Source organism: Neodiprion pinetum, chromosome 4, assembly GCF_021155775.2.
Source record: "Neodiprion pinetum isolate iyNeoPine1 chromosome 4, iyNeoPine1.2, whole genome shotgun sequence".
NCBI lineage: Eukaryota > Metazoa > Arthropoda > Insecta > Hymenoptera > Diprionidae > Neodiprion > Neodiprion pinetum.
The window spans coordinates 32,306,808-32,325,386 of NC_060235.2; the positions used below are offsets into that span (position 1 = coordinate 32,306,808).

The window sequence follows — 18,579 nt, forward strand, 5'->3', positions numbered from 1 at the left end:
AAGCCGCCGAACAGCCTCCTTTCGTTCTATATTTTTAAGCGTTACTTACAACCGTGAAACGGCGGTTGTTACACCCGTTTTACCGTATCTCACAACGGCCCCGGGTCACGCACGAGTCACCCACCGGGTATTTGCACGCCTTTGCACAATTGCCGGCAAACTTTTACTTCACGCCAATTTCCCGGGACTACGAGATGGAAGGGATGGTATGCAGATGCAGGCCCGCAACCGGCGTGCGTCGAAACAATTAAGTGTTCGTATTATACCCGCACAAAAGACGGTGTAAGAGGAACGGTGTGAAAAAGTCGTGCACGATCGTTTCGAGTGAACTCTGCGCCTGCGGACGACCGATTCTTAGACCTCGGAACCTGAGCGGAATTTATCCGTACGACGTACGCGCCCGCCACCTGCACGAGTGGCTATTATATCGCTGGGAACGGTTGTTTCGACGTGAATTCCTAGGTGCCCCTGCACACGGCGCGGGTTAGTAGCTGATTGAAAAGCACCCTTGGGAATTGCGCAGCGCGCGCCCCCCTCGTAGGTTGTGAAAATCTGTGAAAATCGTTGATACTAAAAAGCCGCGCCTGCAGGATAAAGCCGACCCTTAATCGGGTTATCGGAGCCGAGCTGGCCGGTTCTGATCGGGCGCACATGTGCCACACGTATACCGCGGTGGAAAAGAGAGAGAGAGGGAAGAAACGGCTATATAAGGGATGAAAAGCTCGGCGCGGTGCATTTCTATTTATTTATACGTCGCTCGCGCTTATTTTTTTTTTTTTTTTATTTCCTTTCTTTTTTTTTCTTTTTACGCGGTTGCACTCCACGTTTCCCTAAATCCCCCTCCGTAGTGCGAAATCATCGACGTGAAGCGGCGGTGCAATTGCGCCGCGGGTTCGAGGGGGCGAAGCCGAAGACCGGCGTCCCGGGGTATGATTAGAGCTCGGACCTTCCGGTGCTGATTGCGCAAAGATAAAAGCGAAAAGGTTGTTGGTCCTTCGCTCCTTCTTTTCCTCGAGCGTTCCTCTTGTTCCAGGGGTCTCATCCCCTGGGATCTTAGAAACGGCCAACCGGCCGGCGTAGCTCCTACATCGTGTGTAGGCACAGCTCCAGACGCGTGAAAATAAAATTAAGCCGAACTTTCGGTAAAATTGGTTGAAATTGGGCGGCGGCTCGAGGGTCCCTCGGGATCAGCCGGAGAGGTGGTCCCGCTTCCTTTTCACATACGCGTATCGCCCCCTCCGCATACCTCCGTATTTCCGTTCCGCCGGGCGCGGACCGGCCGCATCTCTGGCTTTGGGATACCGTTCGCGTGTTGTATAAGGTGGTACAAGGGGAGGGGGGAGGGAGGTGGAGGAGGTGGAGGCGGAGGCGGCCGTCGTTGGCCGTGTGCTGGTAACGCCACGGACAAACGAGGGCGTTGAGTGCCAAGCATCAATAATTCAGTAGCCGACTATGACGAGATTACCGTCAGCCCCGTTCCCGATCCCAAAGCAAGCGAACAAAATCCATCCCCCTTTCTTCGCGCCTGGCACCTTTTTTCTTTTTCCTTGCCTTCGTTTTGTTTTACTTTCTCTCATCTTTGTTTTCTTCTCCTTTTCGGACGTTTTTTTGTTTTTTCTTCGATCGTTGTCGAGTCACATACAGTACAACTCGGACCAACTTCCGGAGGAAAGTCATCGCTAAACCTTATAACACCTTATATAATTCTCAGTAAAAGATACTCACGTTTTCGCATGAAAAAAAAAAAAAAAAAAAAAACTGAAAAAAAGAATTTCCGTCGCAGTGTAATTATAATGTAAATTATCGGTAAACTTTTGATCTGCACTCTCCGCCGTTTCCTCCCTTCCAACCTTCCGCCCTTCACGAGGTGCACGATCCTCAGCCCCCGTTTTTCCTCCGATGGAGACGGGATGGAAAATTGTAATGCGCACCATCGCCGCTCGGACTAATTTAATTAAGACTTCTCTCCGGCTTCGGCGGCGGCGGTCGCTGAAGCTCGACCTCGCCGCCACCGCCGCCCGTCTGCACACCACCCCGATCACCTGGGGGAATGCCGTCCGTTCGTTTTTCTGGGCTCTCGGACCCGTGCGCGTAAGTCGATATGAAGGAGGGACGTGCGGAGGACCGAGTGCCGGAGCCGGTCCCGTGGGGGCCGTAGCCCGGCGCTACCGTACAAAGCTCCTAATGTTACGGCTCCAGTTTCGACATAATTTTCTCTCGGCCCTTGGCACTCGGTTATCGACGAGGGCCGCCGCCTTTCGCAATATCCCGCGTTTTTTCTCCCTTTATTTTATAGGATTTGGACAAAGAGAAGCTTATTTCCGGAGGCCTCGACGCTGCATCGGCGCGTCACACCTTGCAGTGCACCGATGTTTAAAGCTCTCTCTCTCTCTATCTCTTCTCTCTTTCTCTCGAGGAACGAGGAGGAGCCATAAACCACCCGGACGCATCCGTCGACGGTAAATCACACGCGAGTGACCGAAGCGCGCGCATAAAAGCAGGCACATAAAAGGCAGAGGCGTATGGGTAGGCGCACACAATACCTAGCTGGCGATACGACGAGAGGGACGGAGGGAGGAGAGAGGAGAGACGCTCTCTCGATGACGCCGAGATAAGGGACGCGGCTCAAAGTATACGTGCCGGGCCTCCCGATGTTCCGCCGCCTGCAGCGGCCCGACTCGGGCCTGAGAACTTTTGGTGACCGTCCGATCCTCATCCGCCGCGCTGAGCTTGCACCGCCCCCGGAAAACGCGAGTCCCGCTTCCCGCTTCCCGCCCGGGGCCGCGTCTTCCTCTTCCCTTCTGGGCCCGTTCGACGTTGGCGGGGTCGCGATACGCGCGTGGGGGGCGGGAGACGCGGGGCGCACGTCCCGCAGCTCGTTTCCGGACATTCTCGCGTCCCGACTTCCGGGGACGTGAGGCCGTAACGCCTCCCTCTTTCTCACCTATCGACACTGACGCGCTCTCACCCAACTTGGAGAAGTCAGCGGTCACTGATCTTACGCGAAGCACGTATCCCGAAGCGCTGTAACACTTCAGCTTAGCTAGACGTAACGACGTATAACAGAATGCGGATGGATAACCAATCGCACGCGAGATTATATCGAACCAGGAAACAATTCTTAGCTCAAGTTGAAAACAATCTCTCAATCATCCCTGTAATGAATTGTTCGCGTCACCGACGAGGGTCGTATCCTATAACGGCCGGATGACGTAAATAAGTTTTCATAGATTACATAACAGACACCGGCTCAGAGTTGTGCGTACTCATTGTCAGGTATGGCGGATAAAGAGTTTAGAAACGTATGTCATTTAGCTTCGAATACTGCTCGAATGCTTTGCAAAGTGGTTCGTATAACCTTATTCATACCTGGTACTCCTGCTTGTTTTCATTGTTATTACAGAGATTTACTCCGTTCCGCTTCAATAAGAACTGTAGACCGCATTTACTTTTTATATATTGTTTCTTGGATTTGTCGCAAGCTATCCACAACCACTTCGCACTATGTTTGTTGGGGAAAAAGAAACAGGAGAAAACAAATTTTTTTTTCTTTCACACAAAATCAAGAAATGTTCAAGCATCGAAGAAATTTATCGCCTTCTCGTAATCAGTTATTGTAAATTAACAAAGCTATTATCTTACGTCATACACGGTCGAACTGCGATCGGAAATCACAGATAGATTACAGAGATTTATCAGGATTTATTACACAAAGGTGTGAACCATTTTTAAAAATTATTAATTCGAGACAAACATCATTACGCACATTCAAATTCCACAAATTCTTCGGTTCAACTGTGAAACGATGTGTCTCCATTAAAAACACATTTTCGTAACTATAGAGTAGTCCGAAAAAGTATATCGCAAAATAAAGAAAAAATTGTCAAGTTGGTACGTAAAACAGGTTCGTTAAACGGAAAGACGGAGATCAAGACCATCAGAAATCGGTACCATAATTGTAACAGAAAAAATCAACCATCGTACCCGAAAGTGGAACTCCTTACAGGTTCATAATTATAAACGCCAAGTAACGAACGATCGGTTGGCGCAACGCGCTCGAAATCAGATTCGGGCTAGCTTACAAAACTGTCGCGCCCCGCAAGCTTGCTTAGCATCGAAGATCAGCAGATTCGTAACCGCAAGTTCCACGCGGCGATAAGCAATGTTCAATGCTCATGGCTGGTAAAAGCAGGGGGTGATAAAAGGGAAACGGATGAGAGTAGGTGGCGAAGACGAGAGCGGATCCTCGCAGAGACACCCCCCGCCCCTTTTTCACCCCCCTTCAGAGGTGTTGACGGCTCCCCGGGATGCCCCGTCAGCGGTCCTCTGATCGCGTAGGGGTTTACTGCCGCACCGTGACGTCCTCGTTTCGTCGAGGTCTCACCACCCCGTGTATACCTATGCCTCGTCTCGTCCCCGAACCACCCTTCACTTGGCGTTAGCCCACCCAGCATGACCGTATAGCCATGACCCATCAGCGGCTCGAGCTGTGACAGGACTCTCCTGGGACAGGCCGGTATGGTCATTCGCGTTTTTATAGGGGGAACCGGAACGGCGGCAGGGCGAAGAAGCATCATTTTGCTGGGACTCATTCCGCGATTTGCGATTCGTCAAAGAGAGATGTGCGGAAGTGTCGCGGTTTAGAAAACTCAAGAAGAGAGAGATCATCGGGTTTGTTTATCGCGGATCGATCATTTCCGCGAGGCAATGTAAACTCTTCCTCTCGATGATCGCTTGTCCTCGTGTCAGGTAAACGAGGCGCAATCCAGATCGCGTTATTGAGATGTTATTATACCGTCTCCGGAGCTCGAGACCTGATCGCACGTTTCTTAAACCGAATTTCATGCCAACTAGTTTTTCCCCTTCTCTCCGTGTAATCTTCATTTCCGTATGACGTGAAGCGATTTTTTCTGCGACGTCTGGCCCGCGAGAAACAGTGACAAATTACCACCTCGTATAGAATATTACACGCTAAGAGTCTGCAGATGAGAACCAATCAAATGTTAGAACGAATTTGATTCATCACGGATGCCTCTGTGGTGTTGGAATTAAGATGCGGTCAAGTTCGTTCCAGTAGAATAAAATCGTACGCTGATTTAATTTATGGATTCGCGTTCTTGGAAACGTACAATCCTGATTTTAACGAAACCAGGATCTGCAGATTTTACTCGTCCTTTATGATCGCCGATCGAGGGTAACGGACACGTACCTTTTAGGAGGATGAGCGTGATTCGAGGGAATTAACCGCGGCACGATTGCAGGCGGTTAGGCAACGTTCCTAACTAGATTTCGAAAGATCGGTGTACACCGTGATGTGTTACCCATTTGACAATGAGCCCGAAAACTGAAGCTGTCAATATCCCCAAATGAGATTCTTCACCTTTGATTAAGTGCTCGTTCCAAACTCTCGGATCCAAGGCGCAAGATCGCGCCGTGTAATTTATACTTTAAATGAGTTTGCTTCATGAAAATTCAACAGGCAAAATAAGCAAATAGCCAATTGCTATTAAAATGTTGGCTTAATAATCTTGGGCCGTAGACGATCGTTAAAGCGTTTCCCTTCAGATTTTGATCGGTTAATCAGGATTAGGCAATAGGAAATTCCGTACCCTCCTTCGAATCATTCAAGAAACAAATTTCACGCTCGTTCTTTGTCGATCGATACTCAAAGGATTCCACCTCCACGATCCGCAATATCACCGTCAAATACGGAGAAACCTCAGGTATCTGCTTCTACGCCCACATCCAGGCCATTATTTACTTTCAAAATCATATTTCTTTGATGTTCAGCTGGAATAAGGTATCAACCTAGGCTTAATCAGAAACCCATATGCGGCCATTCTCATGCATTGTGCGGATAAGTAGACGCATACCCTGCATATATGGTAATTGCGTATCAAACTTGTCTGAGAATTGCCGTTACACTTTCAAGTTGATTACAAATAGCCTCATAAGATCGTGATCGCTGACCAGTTTTATTTCTCTTCAGGACTTAAAAAAATATTTCATGCCGCACCGAACTAACGGACGAGTAATATATTTCCCTGGATTTCAAAATTACTTTTTTGACCTCATAGAAAATATATATAGAAAAACGTGGAATATAATTCTCTACAACTTAATGAGTTTTTCTGGCCATGTAAGTACAATTTAAAAAATGTGCATCAATCGTCAGAGGTTTCAATCCAACTGTAAGACAACGTAATCTGCACTTCTCGGAATAGATGAGTTATTTCATCGCTCGATTTATTTTTTAAGGATCAACTAACGGTTTATGACAATACTGACTTTATAACAATTAACTTGTTCTTGCCTTATGCCTACAATCCGTTCCGTGGCCTACATGAAATTGTAGTGATGAATTTTCTCGGAAGATCCTTTCAGCCTGAATGCGATTATAAACTCCGTTAGTTCATTCGTATATCATATAAAGCAGTGTTTGGAGAAAAGTATTGCCTGATTGCGTTACCCTTACGTGCGCCAATTACACGGAAAAACTTTTGGCACGAGTATTTGTTTTATTGCGTATGCAAAATTGAGTTAAAATGTAAGAATTTAAGGGTAATCCAGGCATTGTTATAATTCTTCCTGTAATCATTTGAATTAATGATATTGTTTCATGCATTATTCCAATGTTTATGAGCAAGAACTAGTATAGTACGTTACAAATTTAAGTGTTACAAAGTGATTAATAAATAACAGGTTTTGTAAAAATTATTCTGAGTGTAAGTATTCGAAATAGCAGAAGTTGTAAGCAATATACTAAACTTTACTGTTCTCTATAAGAATTCTCTCTCTGCTACCGGGGTTCAAGAGAAATTCTAAAACTTTATCCTAAAAATATTTCCAAGCTGTTGCGAATTCAGCCGAAGGACCAATCGTCCAGACCGGCCTTAAATCGAGGACGCGCATTCTCTTATGTCATTGTGGTTGCGTGTACTTAGTACTAGTTGTGTGAATCCTACCCTCCAAACGTAAACGAAAAGTCAATTATTTTTTAAAGATATTTGTGGTGGTTGGACTAAGTGGATTTCGTCGCAATTATTCTGATGAAAAATGTGTAAGTATTAACGAATTACGAAAGTAATTTGAAAGCATATACCCCACCTATAACACGTTTAGTTTTTAAGGTTAAGAACGTCACATCAAATACCGGCTTTTTAAAATCTGAAACAAATTCTGGCGATTATTACGTCGAATCTTGAAGGTAGTATTGGTTTTTAGATATTGAAAATTATATTGTTGATTTAATAATTTATATGTACGAAGAAAATGTTCGATTATCCGGTCGGTGACTTCGATCCTGAGGTCCAGCTAAGCGTCGTTACGGCGACTTACAGTTTCAACGTGTAGTAAGTCGAAAATATCGTCGATTGGAACAAGTAAACCTTACGTAGTGAGATTAAAGTGTACTGAATGATTTAGCGTTCTACCAAAAATGTTACGTTACAGGATTATGTCCTTCAGAGCTTAGATTCGGGAGAAGTAATAAATCCAAACAAACAACCACGGCTTCTCCGAGGCTGTCTGACAATCAGTCCCCTCTAAAAGTAAGTAAAACACAAAATTTGAAATCCTATTAAAAGTTCTCAGTTTAGTACTTTCGTATTTCGATATTCATTATTTCAATTTGTTTCAAATACTTTAATTATGAGAAAAGATAAATAATTTCCAACATTTGATATTCGAAGGAAGGAAGTCGATGAAATTTTTTAGTAATTTCAATTTCCTATATATTTTTTTTTTTTTCATTTACAAAAAAAAAGTTTTGTAAAAAACTTTTTCAGCAATTTTCACTATCCCGAACACACTAGGTTGTATAAAATATACGATACTCAGAGCTTCATTTGGGAAATCCTTACAAGACAAGACATAAAAAATGCTTTCGTTTCATACGTGAATAAACTGAGCGATGGAAAGTACTGTATAAATAAAAATTTGATGTGATTTGTTATTTTTATAATTATACGTCCAATATGGATAAATAAAAGTTGTGAAACCATTTGAAAGCTGTTTGTTTTTTCATTCGCCTGGTGTCCGTACACAGTTTACGCTCGCACACACACACGCTTGCATTCACTACTACACTATACTGCACACGGGTACGTATATATATATATATATATATATATGTATATACACACACCACGTGACCTCCATTTTTTGTGTAGTGGTTTAGAAAGATCGCAACGCGTTTATACTGAAACGTACAACATTTAATTTCGCTCTTTGAAAAGCTCTATACTAATTCTTGTTATTATAGTCCATAACAGATTTTGATATAAAGACTTACATACACTGCAATTGTTTTAATGCAAGATTCTAGTATTCTCTTGAGTTATTCTAAAAATATATATCAACTCGGCGCTTTCATAGTCACTATGGGAATTTTTGTAACAGTACCTCGATTATCCCTAAATTTTAATATTTTGTGTCAATTTTCCATGTGCAATAAAACAAATGTTCCTGCGAAAAATCTCTCCGTGTAACCTGCCTGCACGCTCATAATAATTCTTGACACAGTGGAGAAATGAAAAATATGAGAAGTACTGTTATAATGTCCAGACGTTGTAGCTAAGCAACGTAGATACATGGAATTTCCTTCGGCGAGCCGGTGTCGTTTTACATGGGTGTAAAATTGGCCACTTATCCTGGAATATTGTGCAATTTTCTGTACCAGCGAGTAGTGGCCTGTTTGTTTCGAACGTGAAAAATGCATCGATTGTTTTTCACTAGATTTCACTTTTCCGTGAATAACGGCCGAGTCGTATTAGCATGGATGTTTTATATCGGTCCGATTATATCATATAGAAGTGTATGTGATCCAGCACGATTGTGTACTTTGCAAACCACTCAACCACGATTTTAGCAATCAGGTATTTCGCCGATGGTAATCGCGAATCAGGTATTAATCTTCATGGATTTGTCTAAATTTATTATTTTAAGTAGGTCAATTATTTTGTCTTCCCATATGCTGCAACGAAACCTTTTTCAATAGATTAGCCATAGCCATAGTCGTTTATTCGGCAATAATCAAGCAATAAAATGCGGTTCACCATTAATTTGTACTTCGGAAAGTTTATTCCTTCACCTATAATTCTTTGGTTAATATTGCAAAGCTGATGCAATAAATTGAATGAAAATTAATTACTACCGATCTGTCGTGCCGCAGGCCATTTTTACAAATACCAAGAAGTAGCAAATCTTTTTCTTGGATAATGACGATGAGCGCAATTTCGATTGTTGAAATTAAATTTCGAACCGACCAAAGAGTCGTGTACATTTCATTTGTTGTTGAATCGCTATAATTGCTTGAATTCTATCACTGCGGTACGTTTAGAGATTATGATAATGCACGCCCTCCCTACGTATAATTAATTGTGTGAAGATCACTTGACACAGAGGTTTTAGTCTTGTACTCAGAAACTCAGAACTTGTCTCTTTTTCCTTTATCTGCGGTTTAGAAAGTAAATGTCACCATCACGCACTAAAAATTAATAATAAGACTCTGTCGTACGTATGACATAAAGCTTCGATAAAAACTGGTCAAGATATTGAGAGTACTGAAAATTTTATTATAGCTTGCGATAGAAACGAGTCTATTTAATCGCCAAACTACAGACATTGATACATAACATGGACTGAGAATTAAACCTTTTTGCTCAATGGACTAGACTCTGATGTCTCCACAGCGAAATCGTCCGATATGGCACAGGTATCAACTATAAGTCTGGGGTGATTGATATGTGTGAAATTCGCGATTTCTTGAAGACATCATTTATTGTCCTGTCGGTCAAGGCACGAGCGGGATACCCAGAGCAGTCTTAACTTTACTCGCAACTCATCGCTTCGAACATGCTAGTCATCATATCGGATCAAGTTTTATCGCGATACAAATATTTTGGTCGCGATTTTTGCCAACATTTGTTGCCTGTTTCCTCGGACAACGAGTCATTGTCGATTCTGCAATACCGATCGTCTTACACTGACACGGCCTGGTCTCAAGATTCTTTGACGTACAGATGTATGGATAAATTATATATCATGTTGCATAAAGTTATCCGTCATTATATCTTGCAGCTACAGTTATTATGCAGGGTGTTTGATAAAAAAAAATGTGTATTGTACATCATTTTGTGTTTTAATTTGCTATCTGAAAAGTTCATTGTGAATAGACCGAGTTTACACCTCTCAACATTCCAGACACGAAAAAAACATAACTGGATACATACTTGGATCGATTTATAGGTTGATCATTCAAGTCATGGCTATACTCGACCTGCACCATACTAGGGTGTAACTTACAGCGGAAGTACCTTGTTTTAATTTTTTCATTCATGGCAATCATTCTCTCATCTCGACATGTCTTCTTTTCGATCATTCTCTACGTTTGAATTATGTGACAATTCTCTCAATGGAAATTGATTGCACAGAGAAGTTCTAAACAGCTAATATTCTTTCCAGCATGTTTTTGTAGGACATTTAATAACAAGAATGATACACCCAATTAAGAATTTTAAGGTGAAAAATGCTTTTTTAGCCGTAAATAACTTTGCAAGAATTTTGACGACCGTAAACGTCTCAAATTTTTATAATGAATTTTCCTCGACAAATAGTCAATTATAATAGTATATTCTGTGGTGAAAGTTATTCAATTGAAACATTATATGTGTAAACTATATATCATTACACATAATATATTATATTCAGTTATAATTTTGATACGTCGCTTGGCTGGATTCTGTGACTAAAAACGAAGGATTACACCGCGGATCTGAGGTACAAAAAAAAAGAACTCGTGACACAAAGGTACGTGAGGTATAAAACCGTGATCGTTCCTTCAGCTGTAAAATAATAATCCAACTTTCCACCCTGTTAGGTACGTCTCAGCGGTGCATGCGATTATTCGCGTGTGCTAATATCTATTGGCTATTAAATGTAACAAGTACCTACAGGTACAACATAACGCGTGTATGTAAAAATGACTGTACGGTATACCTAAGATGTATCATGTAAATAGTGAAATATAAGATAAACAACATGCCCTGGCTCGAGGAGAGGACCCTGACTCTGTTTGTACGGGACACAGAGGTCCGCCGGTACGAACCAGGAGTGCGTGAACGCGGGGTTGATGTTCAGGGCCCCGGCGCCCCCTTGATGGGGCCCACCGACCCCGACGCCGACGCCAACGCCGACCGGACTCTGCCTCTGGAAGCTCCCATAGTCGGCCATCGCCACCTGATACGGCAGCATTCTTCGGCCGTAGAAGAATTTCGCTCTTCACGACCCTCCGACACCACAGCTGTGATTCCTGTCCTTCTATATTTCCCCGTTCACTTATCTCTGTACCAGGTATTATACGTGTATCCGCACCATCGAATAACACCTGTCGGCTTGTCCTGCACAATAAATATGGCGATCAACGGATCTATCACACACTGAATCTATCACCCTCGCGAAAGATCGGCTCGGACCCCAAGGAGCCGCCCGCACCTTGGCTTCATCGTCCCGGCTCTCTTCGGCGAGCGATCGGAAAATAGGAATAAAACCGGGAACAACCGCACTCTGCGAGTAAGGGATACGAACGAAGATGGGATGAGATAAGATGAAGAGAAGGGGATGAATAACCGCACAAATCGTTAATTCCCGCACCCGATCCTGTCTCTACTCAGAGCCAACTAGTCGACCCCCGGCATGGCGGAAACGGAGAGGGCCGGGTGTTTCTCTTTGATTGCGAGAGCGTGTAAACCGCGGTATCGCGGCTCGCGTCGTCGCGTTAACGCGTGTAGCGATCCCCCGCGAACGATGCGGGTGGGAGGACTGGACGGGACTGTACCTCGGTCGCCGCGAGACGAGCGTCGCCGAAAAGGAGTCGAGGAGAGGGCGCGCGCCGGTCTCTGGGCGGAGCTTTTCGCGCCTTTCGAGCTTTCGGACCGCCCCGCGTTCTCCGGGTCGCCTCGGGACCACGTGGCTCCTCGTCGCCTCCCACGCCCTCATTGGGCCTGCCGCTTCGCTACCGCGACGGCGGGAAACACCTCCTCCTTGACAACGGAGGTAAACAAGTTCCCTCGCGGGCGAACCTCTCGCCAGGGTCCACGAGGCTGATCCGCGTCCTTCGCCGCGGGGCATCCTTACCAAGGGCCCACGTGCATCTCGGGGATGCTTTTTCGAATCGATCTGTCCGGCCGATTTGACGAGGGGACTTTACTTCGGGCTTCGGGTTTTTTTTTTTCTTTTTTTTTTTATTTAAAATTTTATTCGGAACTGTAGTCTGCTTTTTTTGATACGATGTATAGTGAATCTAAAATTAACGCCTATCTGATATATCATATAGTAGGTATAGAGGATATCCACGAAATGAGGAGCGTTGAAGAGATTTTTTAAATTATTTTTCATTCCTCATTTTGTACTTTACTTCTCTTTTTCGAGACTGGTCAGATCTATGACTGTGGACAATTATTGGTTCACATAGGTATATCAAGTTGAGAATTGTTCGTATAAGTTAAGGACACACTTATTGTGAGAATTACAATCTCTTCCAATTATACTCGCCTATACCCTTGCATTCCGTCTTTACAATACCTACGTACATTATCGAATCAACTGAGAATCGTTTCCCAAACTATTCCGTTATGCATTTTGTTCAGAATTTCTTTAGCCCGTTGTATGTCCGTTGATGTAATAAGTACCATAGTATTCATTGTAAGCACTAGCTGAAAATGAAATCCTTTTTTTAATTTTTTCGAGTGTTGAATAAAAACTTGACTCAATTATAACGTGCATTTAAAATACCCTCGGTATAATGACTACAACGTTTCTTCGTTACAGGTAATATGCACGGAGGTTGACAATCACTTGATAATCGTGCAATTTTTAGTGAAAGATTTACTTGTAGAGTGCTCGGTTATTATACCGGAGAATGCATTGTACTTGTGACATGTAAACACGCTCCGTAAGAGTAAATTTTGCATTCAAATATCTCAGAGCATAATGATATGTCTCAAGATCCGTTCCCTTAAACGTTTATAATGCAAATGTTAATCGCTCGAGAGTCGCTCGTAAATAACTCCAAGTCCAGCCAGTCACTGTGAAGTCAGTTTGACTTGACCCCCGTGTACTTCTTGACGATATGTAACGTCCCTACGGATAATACACATATGCGAATTCACGTATAATGCCTTCGTAAATAATGATCCTGCTAGGCTGACAAAGCGATTGCAGAGTTGGTGTACCGAAAGTCTTTTTTTTTTCCTCCAGCAAGCGAAATGGATACCTATTTTAGAATCGCGGTTCGCCCAGTATTGATAACTTTTTCAAACGTGCCCTTCAACCTGAGTCGAAAATGCGATCGAACGTATCGACACATCACGAGGGACTTGTACACCCGTAGTTTAAACAGTTGCATCGTGAAACGGTACCCACTATAGCACCGCGTAGGTACTGTTCCCATGTCAGACCGTCCAGGAAGAAGCGAGACTGCAGTCCATCATTGCTAAGTGCATACGAAAAAGTCATCCCGGGGCTTTTGTTATTCATCGCCAACCCCATGCCAGATTCACCGTCATAACGTATACCGGTTAGCCGTTCGTTTTGTATTACACAACCGCGACTCGCGTAGTAAGAATAATCGTTAAGACATTATGCCGCGTCGATTATACGCGCAGTTTATACTTTAACGATCAGTCACGGACTCGGGATCTGCCGGCCACATGCAGTTCTTTCCTCAACACGACCTACCGGACCTCTTGAACGCTAAATACTTTGGTCTACAGTAGTCTAAACCGTAGTATACATGCTCTACCGAATGTTTAAAGGCCAAGTATAAAAGTTTCAAACAATTTCTGCATTGGAAGAAATAGGAACTATACCGATGAAATCATTAAACCGGTACAGTGTACGACCTCTCAGTTCTTAAAATGTAGTCATCAACGAATCGGTACAGCCTTGACTTCAGTAATAATTCACGATAGAGCACATTGTGGTTCGTAAGTTCCCGTTGCACGCTACTGTATAAATATCCAACAATGAGCTATGCAGTGGCAATGTGTAAATACAGTCGTGGGCATTATTTTTACTTCAAAATACGCTCGTTGGTTAACTTTATTCCTTCACCGCGATACATTGATCAACGAGAATCATCGCGATAATAAAATTCAACCATCATCAACGAGCTTATTTGTTGTTCAAAGTGTGACAAGATTTTCATCACTAATCCTGACTCTCCATGATGTCCATCACCGCAATGGGTATGTTTCGCTGTAAGACAAGGTCCGATAGGTAGTCGCTGAGTGCGGAGGCTACGCCAGCGATCCGTACTAGGGCAATCAACAAGTTGTTCGTATAAGCGACGAGGCTTACCGCGGTTCCCTACCGCGATAACAACTGCGGGAGCTGTACGAAACGACCCCTGACTGTGCCTTCCCTGGGTCGAGCATGCTAGATGCTCCCGTGGAGCTTGAGCTTTACAGGTATGCACCTCAGCACTCAGGGTTGCGATAGGTGTTTACATCTTTCTTCTCTTCATGCGTTTGCGGAACGATGCTTGCACTCCTAAAAGCACAAGCATGCTCCTGCGTTGGTGTATCGTTCACCGAACGTAACCCGAGGTATAGCTGGTAGCCTAGTCTAACATCGAGTTAACCCCAACCTAACCTAATCCTGCACCAAGCCACCCTGACTTGGCTTGGCTCGTTCAGAACGGACGGGACGACGAACACGCGGCGTATCTTAATGCGGATCAGACCCGACGCAAAAGTTATTCCATGCCTGGGAATTAGTCCGTGCAGGTTTATCAGACCTGTGCTTTCACAAACTTGCTAAATTAATAGTTCTCCTGCGCGATACGCCGCTCCTAGAACACGGGTCGTGCGATTTTGGGTTACCAAGGTTTACTATATGCTGTTTCTATGGAGGTACTCACATCGGCAAACGTTATAATGCGTACCGCGATTATTATACGTGCTCAGATCCGCAGTAGAAAAAACACTTGTAACAATTAACCTCATGTCGGAGAGTGTGATTATATGTAGGTACACTTTACAAGAGGCTTTTCTGGTACTGCGATGTGATTCTTCGTTTGAAATAAAATATCATGATAATTTGAAAATCATGATCTGCAAGATGATGCGGCTCACGATTAAGGATACGTTCCGCCGGAAGTAAAGGCACTAGTTGGAAATCAGGTGAAAAGTTTACGAGATTTAGGTCTCTTAGTCTTGCAGCATTCCAGATTTAGAACAGGTCTTCTATCCTCTGTCAGCTGAAAGTAACTAATATCGGTGCTAACTAACTTGAGCATAGTTATTTGTCTGATCAATTGACCTTGAAATGGCAACGTGATATTGATTACATCTGACAAATTCTGAAAATTAACTACAAGCACGAGAAAAACATTATTATAACTAAATTCTTTTGAAAAATGAGACATACACCGTTACACTGGAGGATTTTTCCAAGTCTCACAGGTGTATGAACTTAAATACCCGTAATAACTTCCGCAGTGTAGCATTTTTTACATCTTTAGCTGAATTACAGATACTATACATGGAGATATTAAAGACGTTCGTATCATAAAGGACATTTTCGAGTTGCGATTACCGATGATCTATTACATACCCACAAATAGTTATGCACGCTGCGTGCGGTAAAGCCAAAAACTTCGCTTCGCATCTCAGTACTACGGGTATCACGAAGTGTTTGGAACATTTCTTTTTCCACCTGCAGCACAGCCTTGGTGCGATTCGACCAGACACCGTGCAAGAATTGCGTTCTGCACTGAATGGAAAAGGAACAAAGATCCGGACGTCACGAGTTGGTTCATTTTAACCCGCACTTGTTTCATCCGCGGTGTGTTCGAACGTCTGTGGTCTTCCGTGAACCGCGTATCCGTCTGGAGGACGTATTTCAATCCCACGGCAAGGTCAGAGGAGAACAATGATCCGGCTGGAGAAGTACTGTTGCCAGTCCAGTTCGACCTGACCTATAATAGCGTAAACTGTAGGGCCATTCGAAGCGGGTCCCAGCGGCCGTCGATCCCTTCGTCACACTCGGCACGGCTACTCTTGAAACACAAGAGCCAACCATCCAGTACGCGGTAGGGCCATGCAGGGTTCGAGTCGTGGGTCTAAATGAACCAAGGGTTTTTTGTCGCCGTGGTGAAGTCGTGTAACGTTGCCGCTCGCATCGGGCTGGATACCCAGAAGAACGCGGTACCAAATCCACCTTGACTGACCGGTAAATTCATCGGGGTTGAAACCCGAGATTGTTTGAGAGCATGAACACGCCCTAACCGTCCGCTATGTAATCCGGATCCACAGCTCTTTATACACCACGAGCTCTCTTGTGGTTTACCTTATTTCGAAATTCGGTTCATTCGTATCACACGGACCTCGCCTGGGGCTCCTCGACGAAGAATTACTGCTCTAATAGCTGCATTTCTGGTGTGATTTCCATCCACGTAATATCGCTGAGCGGTATTCGGGCAATATCGTTTGATGCCTAATTCGGTACAGGATCGAACCGATCGCGAGTAAATCGGCTTCTCGCGGCAGGTATATAGTTATTTGCTTTCGTTAGACCGTTATGTATTCTTCTTTCCCGGTTAACTACCTCTCGCAAGTTTCCGACCAACCGTTCGGGTCAGCTCCCTCTGCATACCGCTGTGCCCATGCCGAGACGGTGTGTATATATATATATATATATATATATATATGTATGTATGTATATAACTATATATATATATATATCTATAATATATATATACACAAGCGACCGTGCAACGCGAGTGTCACGGTTCGATTCCACGGGTATTAGGACGTCTCTTCGGGCGGCTGACACTCGCCAAGCCATGCGTGGCACCGATGTCCGTTTCTTGGGTGTTTTTCGCATCTATGCTTGATTAGCTGACCACTGGACCGGGATTACCTCTCCCGGTGACGTTATTATATTATATAAAATATATATACACGCGACCGAAACTCTGCTGACAAAGTTTGACTCGGTGATTTCTTCTTACAGTCGTCCAGATCGATATTGTAGCGTCATCGATGTCGCACCACGTAAGATTCCTGGTTCGAATCTCACCCTCGAAATGTTTAATTTGCTGAAATGTACCGTCGTCGGTGTAGAGCAGCATTATCATAAAATATAAGATGCATACGTGAATGTAGGTAGTCGCGAAGCGTACATTATACGGACTGCGAGCTTTATATTTATACCGTTTATATCAGTAATCCGTAGAGTGTCTAAAAACCTGCAGTCAGGTAGCAGCGTGGTCCAAATCTTCTAAGCTAATTCGTGTACGTGGCCATCGGAAAATTTAGTGGTGAGGCATTCGAGCGCGGGTACAGGTACTTCATGGTATAAGAAGTAAATGGAATTTAACGGTTCTCCGGCGAGATGGGTAATCCGAGTTTTATACAAAGCCCGAGTAAGCACTGCACCTCCGCCCATTATAGCTGATCCATGGGTGCTTGCATCGGGCATTGCGCGTTAAGGGCCGAGCCGCGTTGCAGTAAAAATTGTAGATCGCAGGGCGTTACGATTCTTATTCCGTGTACGACATCGTCTAACGCGTAGGTAGGCAGGGTATACCTAGATGTGCCTCGACGACGTCCGTGCCTCATGCCGATTCCCTTAAATCGCAGGTACCGATAAACCTGTTGAGAATAAACGGACGACGGAGACTACGAAGCTGCAAGTGAACGCATCCCTCGACAAGGTGGACGCACCGCAGTCAAGGTGCACCGTAGGTACCTCTACGAGATACCGAGCCAACAGCGTTGACTAGCAGCACTTAGCATGCATCCCCCGCCATCAAGGAATCCTTATTGTATCGTTGCACGTGAGCGTAATGCACAAATATGAACCGGCCTGCGGGTTTCTGCCTCCGTGTCCCCGGGCCGAAGGTGCCTTCCCTGCAGTCTGTCGGTCGGTGCTGTTGCAGCCGGTGATAACTTCTTCCTCATAATCATACATATGGATGCCTCGTGTTTGTTGCCCCGCAGCCTGTACCCATGCACTTCCATGTTTACTCGATCACCGCCCAGGCATTGTCTTCCCTTGTATAAAAGTGAAAGAAAGAAAGAAAGGAAAAAGAAAGAAATAAAAAAAAAAAAAAAAACACGTACACACCACATACGTATACAGGCACACAATACCCAAGCATATTATTTCAAACAGCCTAAACCCTGCAGCGCGCCACGCTTTAGGACCTTTTCTATTACTGTACGTGCACACGACATCTCTGTCGGTTTTTATGATCGCGGCTCAAATGAACCGCCAAGTTAGAAACAAACTGCTTGTTTACGTCGTGCGATAAGCGTACCAAAATTGTTGCATTTCGCCTGATGTGTTATGCAATAATTGGGAATCTATCTGGAGTACGACTGGAAAGACAAGTACTACACGTATAGATGAGTTCGTCAGCTGCATAATTACCCGTAATTGGGATTTCGCGGCTTCTGTTACGGGATTATTGATAACGGCGGTAGTCGCTTAAGGTCTGGCCGCGGGGATCCCGAGGCATATTACAATCCTTCACCTCCTCATCCGGATAATATCCCTTTTACGCGTCTATAA

The 18,579-nt window shown here is 44.2% G+C and overlaps 1 protein-coding gene across 9 annotated transcripts in view; it reads right to left on the reverse strand.

Annotated features, from left to right (window-relative positions):
* LOC124216791 (protein trachealess) overlaps window positions 1-18,579 on the reverse strand; it is a 179,049-nt gene that overhangs the window by 27,108 nt on the left and 133,362 nt on the right. The window contains exon 1 of one of the 9 annotated variants that reach the window (XM_046621753.2): window positions 11,108-11,813. The exons of 7 other annotated variants lie outside the window; for them this stretch is intronic. In XM_046621753.2, coding sequence (XP_046477709.1) covers window positions 11,108-11,253 — 146 coding nt within the window. In that variant the 5' untranslated portion in view covers window positions 11,254-11,813. Of the gene's footprint in view, window positions 1-11,044; window positions 11,814-18,579 lie in introns of those variants that run through there. One more of the 9 variants, XM_046621752.2, reaches the window with a different exon arrangement.